The sequence below is a fragment of the Cotesia typhae genome, unplaced genomic scaffold, assembly GCF_013202065.1.
Source record: "Cotesia typhae breed Kobodo isofemale line unplaced genomic scaffold, CoteBio_Ctyphae contig_5, whole genome shotgun sequence".
Lineage (NCBI taxonomy): Eukaryota > Metazoa > Arthropoda > Insecta > Hymenoptera > Braconidae > Cotesia > Cotesia typhae.
The window spans coordinates 6,903,535-6,919,307 of record NW_027423757.1 but is presented as its reverse complement, the minus strand read 5'-3'; the positions used below and the strand labels follow the sequence as shown (position 1 = coordinate 6,919,307).

The 15,773-nt window shown below is 29.6% G+C and overlaps 1 protein-coding gene and 1 long non-coding RNA gene across 3 annotated transcripts in view; one reads left to right on the top strand and one right to left on the bottom strand.

Annotated features, from left to right (window-relative positions):
- Ec (ubiquitin specific peptidase echinus) overlaps window positions 1-15,773 on the top strand; it is a 60,889-nt gene that overhangs the window by 30,845 nt on the left and 14,271 nt on the right. The window contains exons 1-2 of one of the 2 annotated variants that reach the window (XM_074249027.1): window positions 9,188-9,489; window positions 13,552-13,644. In XM_074249027.1, coding sequence (XP_074105128.1) covers window positions 9,436-9,489; window positions 13,552-13,644 — 147 coding nt within the window. In that variant the 5' untranslated portion in view covers window positions 9,188-9,435. Of the gene's footprint in view, window positions 1-9,187; window positions 9,490-13,551; window positions 13,645-15,773 lie in introns of those variants that run through there. The other variant, XM_074249025.1, reaches the window with a different exon arrangement.
- On the bottom strand, window positions 106-666 carry LOC141531314 (uncharacterized). The gene is made up of 2 exons (XR_012479909.1): window positions 558-666; window positions 106-485 (listed from the first exon to the last, which is right to left on the bottom strand). It is a non-coding gene; the product is annotated as an uncharacterized LOC141531314 (long non-coding RNA).

Below are 15,773 nucleotides of genomic sequence, written 5' to 3'. Positions count from 1 at the left end.
TTAAATAAACGTAAAATGGAAAGTGGGTGACGTCATTAAGATTTCAATGTATAAAAATAAGAGAGGAAGAGAGAAAATAAAAACAGATAAAGATAAAAAAACTGGTAAGATAGCATATATTTATTTATGTATATTGAGTAGAAGTCACGTGTAACTGTCTCAGCTGTCCGACGTAGTACTACTGCTTACTATAAAACCAAACGTGTTCTACTCATACTCGTAATCGCAGCTCACGGAGATCGTGAACCAAGATGGCGGCGGGTCAATATCCTCCCGCCAGTTAAGAACAAGGATGTAAGTGCTCTTAAAGTCCCCAACGGGTCCGTGTCTCCGCCAATCACGAGACGCTTCATTCTGTTCCCCAGGAACACAACACACACCATACTATAGATTGAATTGCTTGGTCTCTTCGCCAGCAGTTCAGGATAGGGCCACAAAAGTCTCCCGCGCGCGCGAAACACTGCTGGCGCCCGCTGAATCTTTTTCTGTAAACTGGTTTTAAGCAACGACAACAAAAACTCCAGGGCCATACAAGCAGATAAACAGAATTGCCTTACTTGAACTCTTGTCTTTCGTCTCTTATCTGCAACCCAGAACAAAGACATTATATCAATTTAATTTTAAATAAAATCACGATAAAATTCACTCCGACATTGTTACATTATGCACTAGGTTACACACATTAAAAATGTTAACATCTAATCTTCCATCCAAGAAAGTGGAAAAAATTGTCTTGTACCTATGATAGAGTTACTAGATTACCTGATTACCTACTGAGTTAGCTTTAGCTGATCGTGTAAGCGTAGACAAGAACTTATATAAAATATAAATGAATGAATTTGCTCTATACTGACGTATACGTAACTCTGTAATCGAGATTTCCAATATATTTTTGCGGTTTCCTTTATATTCATGTAAACAATAAAAGCAATCATCCGGTTTTTGGAATTTGTCAACATTTTACGAGCTATTTCAGCTTTAGAACGAAACGTATATCCCTGACCCCTCTGACCACCCACGATATTGGTGTGGAAATAACTGTGGGATATTCGTGATGCTCGTGGGTGTCCTATGGGGAAGCTAAAAATTTATCAATAAAATTTACAACCCTCTATTTTTGTAGGCACTGAATAATTTTTTTTTTTTTTTCATTGCTTAACAATTTAAACAATTGTGGAAATTTTCAATTTAATTTTAAATCGGAATATTTGGAGCTTACTTAAACATTATTTTTTAGGTAGCTGAAAAATTATGAATGCTTTTGACCATTAACTTAACAGTGTTAATCATAAAATGGACTACATAACCATTAACCATGTATGTTTTATGAAATTTCGCGAATATCATGCATGTATGCATTAAACTTACTCCAGTTTGGATCATAAACCGGTTTTGATCGTAATGTAGACACCGCTAACCTTCTTAGCTGCTACCAATCTCTCGTCCACTTCTTCAGCTTCCCCACTCGATTTTTTTTCTTTCTTATATTCGCGAATCGCGAAAAGACTGGTTTCTCCTGTGTCTCTCTTTGTATTTAAATCTTTCTCTCCAATTATTTTCATTTTTTGCTTGTATACCGTACTTCTTTGGTGTAACATGTCTACCACTTTCCGTACATTAACATTACCCAAAACGAGGAGAGTCTGAGAATAATTTGGAACGATGAAAAACTTTAGGCTAAATCAATTTTTTACAGTTAAAAATATGATTCTGTAAAAGCTTTAATCAGATATATTTAAAGCATTTATAACTCATAAGTAAAACATTTATGTTCACTCATGTTTCGTGAAGCGAGACGTAATAAGATCTGGATAGCCGATAAAAAATTGTCTTGGGCTATGAAACATGATAAATAACGTTTATCCTTTCTTCACTTTTCAGTGATATCCATGTATTTATGTCGTACAAACTAATACCAGTAGAAATATTACGTCGCTGTGTGTATGTATAGTTTATGTACTCTATTATTTTATTTTTTGAACTCGTTAATAAATGAGACGGTTGATTATACGCTGTGTAAAAATCCTACATATATACATTTATGAAACTCTGTAAAGTTTTAGTATATGTGAGTATAAATAGATGTGCATATTTATGCACAAAGGTATGAACTGATGGATAATAGATAATCTGAGCTGTTAGTATACTATACAGAGTCTTAGTATACAGAATGAACCAGGACTCATGGTGGCTGCAGGAGTAGAGAGAAGAAAACCAGTTTCGCTCGACTGCATCATCATCATTCCTATTTTACTTGAATTTTTATTTTTATTATTTTATTTTTGTTTCATTTTTCTTTTTACTCTCATTTATACTCTCGTTGTCTCAAATGCTTGGCGCGCACGTGCGGACGGCACCTCCATGCATATATGTAGTATACCTATATATATATATATATATATATATATATATATATATATATATATGTAGGATAAATGAAGGTTCCAGGCAGACAAAGAGACAAAGCAGTTCACAGAATGATGATCCATAAAGTCTTATACTAATAACTAAGAAGAAAAACTCGCAAAATGTTGTAGAATACTTTTTCGCGGTTTTAAAATATGCTATAGTTTTTTTGATATTTTTTTGCTTGTAAATTTTTCAAAAATTATTTTCAATTATGCAAACCTCAACACACGCTACCAAGCGTCTTTAATTTTAAGCAGAAGTTTTGATAATTGTATTTTATGGTTGTGTTTGGTGCGATGTAAAAGGAATAATAATGGAAAGTTACGAAAAATTGTATGTGTAAGACTTTTGTTTGGTTTTTTTTTTTTTTTTTTTTTTTTTTTAATTTTTGCACCTCAAAAGTACGGCTGAGGTCTCAGAATTAAACTTACCACTTAAAAGTTAATTTTTCTGGCATGTAAAAAGCCAAGTATTGAACGTCAAAGTAAACTCTTTCAACTGGAACGACTATGCTTCATGCTATTACAATGTTTGTACAATCCTTTTCTTCCTTTTTTTTCGGCACCACACCACTCAATTCGCTTACTTTTTTTCTTTGACAATTGAGTGAAGGATAACGTGCATATAATTTTTATCTGTTATAATTTATAATTTATTTTCGGCTTATTAAAGTCTTTTGAAACATCGATTACTTTTTTTATTGGAAATTTTTACTTTATTTTTTATTTGCTAATAACACATTTTTTATTTAAAAAAATGGCTCCAGTAGCTTAATAAGTATTTATTTGAAAATGATAGCTATATTTTACAGTTGATATAAATAAAATATGACTGAAGTTGACAATCGGCATTCTTTACTGCGGATAGAAAGATTTGTTAATGTTTAATAATTTTTATTAACTGTGAATAAATATTTATTTATAGTTAATGAATACTTGTTAACTTTTAATGAAAATTTGTTGAGAGCCTTGAAAAAAAAAGAGATTAAAAAAATTCTAATTTTACACTTCATACGATGCCACAGCCAATAGATTATAGAATATCATAAAATCGGCTAAATTAAGTATTCTTATAAAAAAAAAAAAATAGAAGAAATAAAGTAAAAATTAATAATTGAATAAATTGTTTCCAAAAAATTAAATTTATTAACATGTAATAAATTTTTCTATCAATGTGACGTTGAAAAAAACTTGTTGATAAAACTTACGAATTATAAATGCGATTCAAACGAGATATTATTGATTTAACTTTTCAGATTGATAGTTCAATTATACTAATAACTTCCTAAATCTCTGACGAAGTGATCAACTTTATGTTTACATATCGACAAGTATTAGTTGAGCTCCTATATATATAATTGGTTTCAATCAAATTATAGCTAGTTTCTGTGGTTAGATCAATCTAATATCGCGATACTATACTGCACTTTATGTAATTGACTCTCGGTTACATTTGACAACTTCGCAATTCATATATTAATATGTCATTTTGAAAATATCATAATTACTGAAGTACTAATTTAAATTACAATATTGAATATGTGATAAATATACTTAAAGAGATGGGTCAACCCAAAAATGAATTTTTCTATTCTTGAGCATCGTAAAAGTTCACCAAGATTTTACGATCTTCCAAAAATATGAGTGACGACCCATTTGAGCAACATTTTATGTCTAGATTATAAAGCAGGAGATAAATATATATCTACAGTAGAGACACTTTACATCAAAAGCTTAATATTCAAGGTTGCTTAGTTTGACGTTTTGGAAACCTTTAAAAATAGTAATCCTACTATATACATTCCCTATAATCTTCTACAGAATTGTAAGAATTGGATATTCAGTCACAAGATTTCTTTAAACTTTTCTTACTCATGTATACATAAAATATTTCCGGTGACATCAATAAGAAAAAGATTATTAAATCTCTGAGCCCTTTTGTCGATTCAATTTAACCTTTTTGAGCTTACTTATTATATGAATTTCTTCTTCGAAAGTAATTTATGAAGATTTAGAAAAAATATATTATAAATTACATTTTATGTTTAGATTTAAACTAAATAAGTAGACATGAAATAAAAATTTTATGTACATATAATAATATTTTTATTTATTTATAGGCTGTAACCGTAAATAATTAATTTATTAGTTCTTGTAAGCTTTCAATTTTTATCCGACGAAAGATAGAATTTTCCATACATCGATGAGTCTTAAGTTAATTTGTAGAAATTTTACAATAATCATTAAAAAGTCTCTTTAATTATTATCTTTAAAAAAATTATTTTTAAATAAAATTAATGTTTAAGATATTATAATTATCTTAAATATTCTATAATGTTAATGAATCGTACACGTCAGTGCTGACGCATGTATACACTCACGAACTATTATCTGATAAAAAAAAAATTCTACTTAATTTGACCTACAACAATCTTTAAACTTAGTAAACATACAGTTATAGTGCAAAAATATGATCATTATTATATTTTTGCTATACGGAAAATTGTGCTTAAAAACCTCCAGACAGGAGTGCATTGTTTTTTTTTTCAAAGCACACATTAATCATTTTCAGCACTCAACTGGTTACTATGTTCAACGGTTTTGAATACTTGCACATGATTGATTTATGTGTACACACGAATAGTTCTTGTGCTTCCATGATTTTTCATTGATGTATGACTGAGTCGTGCGGTAAATGATAATCATAGCCAGATCTGAATTTTTCGATCCACTCTCTCTAGATCTATTTGTTCTTACAAAATGTTTCTTGTAGTTAATAGCGGAAAATACATTTATGTAAAAAAAAATCTGTACATCAATGGAACCATTCTAAATTTATATTTTTGTATGTGGCTCATTAATTTTGGTTGAATTAATTTATTAAGTTGAACATTCTTTACGTAGACTACAATTTATAAAATAATTGTTCAATTTATATTAAAGAGGTACTTCCACTCACGTAAAATATCGAAAGTCGCTAACTTCAAACATTTTTTTACAAAAAAATGAATATCGCTCATTTATGATATTTTTGATAAAAAATACTTGTTATTACTTCAATTAAATATTGTAAGAAAAGTGATTTTTCCCAGTACCTCTTTAAATCTAATACGTATTTTGATTCAAAATTTTATAGAATTTTTCAATTTCAAAACATGCCGCTATGAAATTTAAAACTACAGATTCTTAAAATTGTACACATAATAAAGAATTTTCTTTAACCAAAAAAGTTTAAGGAAAACCTAAATTGTTGTGGAACAAAAAATAATTATTAGTTCTCCAACAAATAATTTTTTTTTCCAACAAGCAGTGTGCCGCACTAAATAAATTTTTATCTGACGAAATATGCAACATCTTAAAGAGCCAAGAGGTTTTTTTTTTTTATATTTCGAAATAATCCAATCATCTCTACTTACTTTCGATAGTTTCAAAGTGAAGACAGCCAAACTAAACACATCTCGAATGACATTGCGCAAGAGTACACGGTTAGCTATAAGATATAATAGTATAATATATCGCAAGGAAGATTCAACATGCTACTCTTATACTCGTTTATATAGTTGGCATTAGACTCGATACTAGTTTTACGAGTAGAATTACTCTTTTGTATACCTTTCACTTTGGCTCGTGCTGAATGTATAAGATTAACGATAAAGCGAAGATGCGTCTAGCGTAGAGTTGACATTTATTCGCCAAGTTATAGTTCTTAGCTGTCCAAAGAATAATTAAGATCGATGAAGAGTGTTTATACACAACCTACAACCTTTTACAGTACATTATGCATGCATATATGCACATATAACTGAAGACGATGATAATAATAAAAATTATAAACGATAATGTTAATTTGAATCAGGAAGAATGTTTTGTTATTCTTTAGATAAATTTTGAATAATTAAATTGTCTTTAAACAATCTTTACGACATACGTTATCTATAAACATCTTATATAAGAGTTCTATCATCACTAAATGAATATAAAGTCACATTTACCGTTTACAGTTACGTGTATCAATAAACTCAAACTGGCGCTGACACCCCTACCCTGTAATGAATGCCAGTCGAGGCTGATGTACCTGAATAGAAGGAACAGAAAGAAGACCCTCTTCTCTATTTTATATGTCTAGTTTCTCGTCAGGTCCTATTATATTGTAATACAAAATGAAACTATAATACAGCAGGTAGAATTCAATCTAACCCTCGTTTTTCCCACTCAAGACTTTTCTAAACGAAATCCTAATACACCTGCACTTCAACCTGGTGTTTCTTTTTTAATATTTGTCTATTGGGAAAAAAAAAAAAAAAAAAAAAAAAAAAATTTAGATATCACATGATCTTCATTTCAGGTGACTTATTATCTTTTTTATTTATATTCAATGATTTTCTTTGTCAAATACTTTTTCTAGCTTGTTTATCGCAGCATCGCTCATCTCATATTTTTTATTAAAATTCTCGAGTAGATTGTTATTAAATAACGGGGTCATTGACTAAGATTGCTTATAAGTCAAAGACCTCAAAGAACATAAAACTTTATTATATTTTAATGAGATAACAATGGAGAACTGCAGTTTTTAATCATTAAAAGTTTTTAATCATTTAATAAATTTGCGTTTACTAATAAAACGTCAACATATATATAAGTATATTTTTTCTTGGACTACTCAACACAACACCATATGGAGTATGCACGTAAACACGCCAGATGCTGAGGAGAAACCCTAAGAGGGCTCTATGATGCGCACGTGGATGAATAATCGCGAAAGTTACCTGTCTTTTATACTTACACTTTAAAAATACTTTTTTTTTTTTTTTTTTTTTTTTTTGTCAAGAGTTGAGCTAAAATTCCATCACTCATTTCGACAGTAAGAAATTATACTTACACAAAATTTAAAATTTCTTGTCCATCTGTCACACATTTTTGTCATAAAAGTTGTAAAATAATTGTGACCGAATGACTTTTTCTATTATTATTATGATTAAGAATTTTACATGAAGGAATAAATGCTCAACATCTGTAAACAATTCATCAAGTGCATATGTAAAATTGAAGCATTGAAGCTTTTCTACCGTGTCCTTAATTTCCTTTCGCGACTTCAACTTCTGATGCGGAACACATCGAGTCGCTAACTGAACAATAAAGAACAAAAGGATTTTCCTTGTTTTATCAATTTATGCACAAAATTTATAACAAAAAAATATTATTAACTTTAACAGAGATAAAGTAAAACTATTTTTTGTGATTCTTCAGTCTTTGAAGCCGAGATTAAATTTTTGAGAAGCAAAAATACAAAACTGAATAATGTGGAGCAATAGCTTTTGCTGAATCGAACAATTGTCTTAAAGCGTCTTGTGTGGCTTGAATATTACTTGTCCTCTCTGTTCTCTGGGTCGAACAGTAGCGGTCAGCCATATAACATATAACATTCATCCCGGTTGGATGCAAATATTATACACTCTTTGCGCACTAGCAAAAGGCAAAGGAAAGCCGAGGTAAAAAACATATGGAAAGGAAACAAGCATAAGCTTATAAATGTAGTGAGAGAAGCGGAAATGACAGTCGATGCCACTGTATACATCGATACACTGAATAAATGTTTAAAAATAGTCAATGCTGATCCGATCTATTAAAAGTTTCTCTCAACTCTTAAAAAGTTTATTATGGGTATTGTAAATGATCACTTTTACATTTGCTATCTACTACCTTATATATATATCTTTGACATTTGATAGGTTTGCAGAAGTCTATGGTATACAATGATTTTCAAAATCATTGCATTATATCAAACAACAAAAGCTTTCGCTTTCAATACACAAAATCGTCAAACTATTTACAATAAGGAACGCTGAGGCATTGAAGAAAAAAAAATTCGTTTAAAAAAATTTCTCAGGTGATTCTATAGAAACAATTAGAGAACAAGAAAGACATAACAGAGGATTTTGATTTCTCAAGCGTTAAATTACGACCGAAATTTTAAAAAGATAAATCGTTGTAGTACCGTAAAGTATAACTCATATGTATATAAATATATATTTAATACGTTACATATAAAATTGAAGTATTATATGTAATAAACCAGACACAGAGATCTTGGTTTAATTTTTAAACTTGTCTTATATATGAGTCAAAATGATTGCGCAAGAGTTGTAGTAACGTAGCGTAAAACCTGGTCTTGTTTTTCTGTCTCTGTTTACTTCTTTGTGTGAGGCCTCTTTCTTTCTTCAGCCTCTTGTAAGCCCCCCCCCCCCTCTCTCTCTCTCTCTCTCTCTCTCTCCCTTCTTTTTAAGCCCACAATAGCATGTACACGCGGATTATCCGCTTCACCCACGCTGACGTGGTGAAAATGCCTGTAGTACTCGAACTACATATTACTACTAGCACATACTATAGCATATAGTATTTTAGTAGTATTTTATTCAGTTAACCGCGGTATCAAATATCAGACTGTAGAGTCTCAGCGTGGCCGATCTCCCTTTTCGATTATTCACCTTCTCCAATGCCCGCCGAACCGATACCTGTTTTTTTACTACAATACGAGTATAAAGGGTATAATAATGTATAGTATAGTATAGTATAGCGAGGCAATCATGAAAAACCGTAAGACCCAAGACCTAAGAAGCAAGAAGGCCCCTTTTACCTTCAATATCACCATCAACAAACTCTCTACTCGGCAAGAAGCCGCGTTCTCCAAGCTTCTTTACCTGTCCGTTCGCGTTTATAGTGGCGCTATCGTCGTTTTATTACCCGGTCGGACCCTACCCCTCGCATTGTTGCAGCGACGCTCGCATCAGAAAGTATTGTGTTCAAATACGTCACACGTAAAAGTGCTGTATTTTGTTTATTTTTTTAAATTAATAACATTTATCATCAAAGTGCTGGTTTTTATTGTTCAAAAATGATCATGATAATAATAAACACATTTATTATTTTGGAACTTAAACGCCTGTGCTAGTTTATTTTTAAATATTATTTTAAATCGAGAAAACTGGTTCTGGTACTACGAATCTTGGAGAACATATAAAAATCCAGGATGAAGCAGGATAAATTCGGCCAGAGCAGAAAAGCTCTTTTTCAAATTGCCAAGGTTTGCTTTTAATTTTAAATATTTATTTATTTATTGTTACTTTTTTATAACGGTTTATATATGTTTTTAAAATTACTATCGCTTGCGTGATGAGGAACTTGGTCCATTGGATGATAGCTTCTGACATGGCAGTACATGTACTAAGGTCCATTACTCTCAAGACTTAATATTTCTTACCTATGTGTCTATATATTTATGTACAACTTGTTAATCATACACATGCAACAATTATCCTTCAATAACCATCAATAATATTTTCCATTATTCGCAGTATAATTACACTAATAGTTTATTATTTTTATCGTTAGAAATATTTGTTATCCTTATCTTTCACATCACCTATCTTTTTCATCTACCTCTACCACAATCCGTTAGACGGGTAACCACACATCGTTGTAAATGATACATACGTTGCAGAGAATCGATCCATCTTTCTTCAATATTTTAAAAATATTTTTTATTTCAACGATATACGGATTTATTAGCTTTTAGATTATTCTGCTCTATTCAATTAATTCAGTTAAGCATTTTAGTTTGTCTCTCTTTACTCCAATATGCATAAGCATACACATTTGTTGAATCATGGATCATGCTGAATATTATCTACTCACAGATAACTATTATCATGCACCTTATTGCTTTCAGAAGTGCTGCACGAATACTTACTATCGCAAGCCACATATTGCATATTGTACACCCATCACTATTTATGATCAAATTAAAATAAAATCAGTTGTAAAGAGTAATTTAAACTGTTGGTTAATCTTACCGACGAAATAAAAAAAAAAGAAAAGATTATTCGTTAGAAAATTAATTTTCTTGACTCGAAGAAATATTTAAAAAAAAACAAAAATTACTTTGGTTGAAAATGAAATTGTCTTGACTCAAGAATTTTTCAAAACAACTTAAGCCTTCTTAAAAAATTTTTTAGTCAAACCTTTTCTTTAATTTATGTTTTTTTTTTTTTTTTTTTATATGAAGTTATCTGTATAATTAAATGTAAAATTTAATTGCGACTCAATTAATAGTTAATTAGTTTTTAAGTTAATTAACGGTAGCCATAGTATATCCATTATAAATCGCTACATTTAAAATTAAGTCATAACGGTCTCCAATATTAATTAATTTAATAATAACCATACAAATAATATACTGATATACTACAAATAATAGTAGATGAATTATTTATAAAGATTACATTATAATATATGATTATTATAACATATATAAATTTCTATTGTGTTTCCATGTATTTAAATCTTCTAGTTAACTCGCTCGTGAGTGTGACGTGATATTTGTCTCGGTATTAATCGGCATTGTTTTTAAATTGCGTTGGCGTCAACACATTGTACACCGAGGATTTAATAGTTCGTATTGAAGAATTTATAATCAATTAGTGGTGTATCTTCAGCGTTTCACTATCAGAAAAATCTTTTGTCTTTGTAATAAAAGTATACAATTTTGTATTAAATATTTATAATATATTATTATATTATTATTGTTCTATAAGTCAGAAAATAGCGTGTGAATTTAGCTGAAAATATCTTCCTTACCGTCACACTTCATTCCACCCCATTTAGAAGCAATATTTTCGAGGGCAGTTATGCGGCAAAATCAAGGCAATAGTATGTAACTTATTTGTTATGTAATGACGTGCTGCTATTAAGCAGACGAGCTGTAACTACCTAAAGGGGGAAAAATATATCAGTAAGCGCTATGTTCATACTATTAAATTAGAATTTCAAAGTGTTATCCGTCTGATTGCGCTTACCCCTGCGTAACGAGATACGCCAGAGAAGTTGGGGTAAGATTTTTTTACGTTACTTTGAGGGTTTTACTATGTATAAGTGCTAAATTATAAGAAAGTTTAGTTAGGGTCGTTTCGCAAGACCTCACTGCTAATTTTCCATCTCGTAGAGCTTTTCACACCTTTAAGAATACATTTAATTATACTAAACTTTATTTATTTTTCATTTAAATTCAATAAATTGTCTAACTCAACTGCCGAAAATTTTATATTTAATTTGATAGCATTTCAAAGCAGACAAAAAAGTTCATTTTTGAGGGTATGAATATGCAATGATGCACAGGTTCGTAATAAAGTAATGTGTGTGAATGTATGTAAGTTTGTGTTGAGTATACATAGGGGACTAGGGTTCTTGTGATGTAAACAACCTGGTACGCCGTCCACTTTTCCATGCATGATGCACCGTGTGCGTCTCGTATTATACACAGTGTATGCCACCAAATAGTAGCGTCTCTCCAAAGGCTCATCAAAAACCCTATGTAAAGCTTTCTAACTATCTTTTTCCCTTGTCTCGTACGTCCCTCACCTGTTCATTGCTGCAAGTCATATACATATATATATATATATATATATATATATATATATATATATATATATATATATATATATATATATATATATATGTGCTCACACGGTTCACTGTTTTTGAAACACGCCCACCTGGATAAAATTGCTTTAGGTTAAATTATTTTTTGGCTGCGCATAGATCACAGCCTGCCTCTTATATATTTTTAATTAAATTTTACTTTTAAAAACATTATTAGAGACTTCGTTAAAAATTTTTTTATTAATTTTTAATCATTCATCTAATTAGTTTTACCAACTATTTATGTTCTATCACATGAGTTTATACAAAAATAAATTGTAAATACACAGTAAAAAATTGACGTTAAAAACGAAAAATTATTAGTATACCAATTATAATTGTATGGTTTTAAAATCACTTGATTTTTTGGCATAAAAAATTAAAAAATTAATATTCTGAAACAAAAAATCAAAACAATTTTAAAATTGTTATTTTTTTATTTCTTTAATATTTTTTAAAACAATTTTTTTATCGAAAATATCTAATTGGTCAAAAAAAAATCATAAGATTTTTATGTTGAATTATTGTGGAATGTGAAACTAAACAATTACCAATTTTTTGACTATGTAATAAAAAATTTTAAATTGCAATAATCTTTGAGAATATACTCATATGATTTAGTAACTCTTTGTTCGTATGAATCAGCTAGTAAATGTGTTTGATGAAAATAACAGGATGGAGTAATTCAAATTATCTATTGTTAGAAGAAATTTTTTTTATTATTTAATAAAAATCTTAGTTATCAATCATATAAGTATAAAGTTAAAACGTAAAAAAATTACAACAAGTTTGTGAATTAATGTTACTTTTTACAATATGAGTATTTAATTAAAAAAAATATAGCAAAAAGTAAATCACAGAATATTAATACCTTGAATGATGACTATATCACAGTACCGGAAAAAGGTTGGCTGCGAGTGGGTACGAGTAAAGAAAATTGTGATTTACTTTCCCTCTACGTAGGTACGCAGGATACGATATATATAGTACATATAGTAAACACACATGTACACAGATTCATATCTTGTATAAAGTGAGTGTATGTTTAGTGATAGTGTCACGGAACGTATACACTCTGTGTAACCTATATCAATGTGTATCTGTAAGCGATGTTATAGACGTTATATTACTGTCGTAGTATGTGCGATAGTGGAGGGTAATTGAGTGCACATTAATGCAATACATACGTACACATGTGTGTGTATATCTACCTACTTACTCAACGAGGCATAAATACGTACGAACTATGGGAAAGGGCGCAATGTCAATTGGATTCATTCACAAATGTTAAAATGTCAATGTCTTGATCATGATTTTTTTATTTATTAAATATGTCATTATTATTATTATCTAAAGAAAAAAAAAATAATTAAAGCACGTAATAATTTTGTTTAAGTATTATCTTGACCTAGGAATTTTTTTTTTGTTTAATTCAAAACGATGAAATTCTTCAAAATGATTTTCTTGGTTCAAGATTTTTTTTCTTGACATGAGTCAAGTTAATTTTTCTATCAGCATACTAATTATGATTTTACTAATCTTATCCACTGTTGTATAATATTTTTTCTGAGTATAAACAGTTGGAGTTAGTTCTTCTTGATTATATTATTGTTAAATGCATTCAATTTGTTGATAAATACAAAACTCAGCATTTCGTATCTCGTTTCAGGTACTGTGGCACCTCGATATCTTTCGCCGGAGCTTCAGGGAACTATCTGGTCATGCCTGTATGCGAGAGTCTTGTATATTCTGTGCTCTTAAGGTAAGCGAAAAATATTCATTGTATTATTTTTTTATATTCATTAATTTAAAAATAATATTACATATGAACTGATTAAAAAATTAATTTAGTTTAAAAGAAAAAATTTTCCAAATAGAAAATAATTTTTAAAAATTCCTTTTTATGCAATCAAACAGAAAAGTTCTTGAACCAAAAATTCTTGATTTAAGAAAAAATTTACTTAAGCTTAAGAAATTTTTTGCTTGATTTAAGACAAGATAATTTTTCAAAATAATTTCTTTCGTTCAAAATTTTTTCTCTTGAATCAAGTAACAATTTTTGGTCAGTTTTCTCCAAATTAAAATTAATTGAGTCCCCAATTAGTAAATAAATGTATAGACTAAAAAAAGTGATGATATGGACGAGTGAAAATCAATCTATTGTGTCTAATATAGATTGTAACTTTTATTTGGATGATTGATCACCTATTATTCGTTCATATAATACAAATACCTAAACAATAGATTACGCCAGAAATTTTCAAGCTTGCATTGTTATTATTATTATTATTATTATTATTATTATTATTATTATTATTGGTTTAATATGTATTATATTTAACATATATAGAAGGAACATATTGAAGTGTAGAGTAATACAACAAACTCTATACACAATATTAACCTCGGAACGTGGCATCGTCGATTGGATTTCTTGGCTGTAACGGGCCGCGCTGGACCTTTCTCCTCAATTGAGATCCTCAAACCTGATTGGTCCAGCATGCATAGCACAGCGTCCGAAGGTTTTATCGTTCCTACTCGCTCTTACTTGTCTCGTTTATTCCTCAACTTCTTCCTTCCTTTACACTCATGTGCTTATACTCTCTCAACTTCAACATACATTTCATATTGAAGTTAACTTGCCATGAGATATGCCACAACCAGAGTCACCAACTAAACCAAAGTCTTTGTTGATGCGAGTAAGAGTCAAGTCGTTAAAGCCTCGTTATATTACCCTGTTTCATCGTATAAGTACTAGTACTGAAAAACTTTAGAATTCATCCTGATACTCATACTCATACATACATACATTGATTTTCAATGCCTGTGTAACAAAATACTCATATCAGTATCAGCAAAGTTAAGCTCTTTTTATTTTATGTAGTGAATTCGACGCGCTGTAATAGTTGGGATTGTCGACTCCGACTTGCAAAAGTAGGTGGACATATCAATATATTAATATTAATATCTCTGTGATGAGTATGAGTTTCTGAGTATTCCCACGGGCTTAATGAGCTATCTCGCGGGATTTAATTGTCCAGAAATTAAAGATACACTGAGTGAAATTACGCGAGTAGAGGTGAGGGTATATAGAGAGGAAAACATTTTGCTCTTCCAAGCAAACAAACATTACATTTTATTTTATTGCGTTGGTACATAAAACTTAAATTATGTATTTTTTTATTATAATTTCATTATCCTCGTAAAATTTAATTTTTGTGTTTACGATGAAAATTAAATGTTAAATGATAGTCACTGGTATGTAAATTACAGTGATTGTACTATTTAATGCAATTTTCTTAGAATTTTGTAATTGTTTGGAAATTATTTACCTATTTTTGGCGGTAAAAAAAAATCAAAAATCGACACTTGATACTTGAATTTTAAAATTGATAAATTAAATACATAAAAAAAATTCTAATTTCTATAAATTTAAAATGTGTCAAAAAAACTTTGATTTCAATAAATTAGTTATTTAGATTTTAATAAGTTAAGGATTCGAAAATACTCATGAGTAAAAGTGAATAAGAGATAATAAATGACTAAGCTAGAGAGTGAGTACTCGCACAAACTATAGTGCAGTACAACCGCCTTAATATATACAAAAGGTGAGAGCTATCGTATTGAGAGAATAAAAATACAATACTTGAAACTGTGAATGTTAAGATATCCCGCTGTTCTAAATTAAAGGACCAGTTATACTTTATAAAAAGGACATCTTTTTATCTTTAAAGTGTTGGAAAATCTACCTGTTTCCTTTACTATAGTACAGCAACTTGACGAATATCTTATAAAATTAATAAAAATTTGGATATAAGTTTATCTTATTTTATTGTGTAAATACAAATGTATTAACCAAATATTTTTCTTTATGATAAACGATAGGTGTTC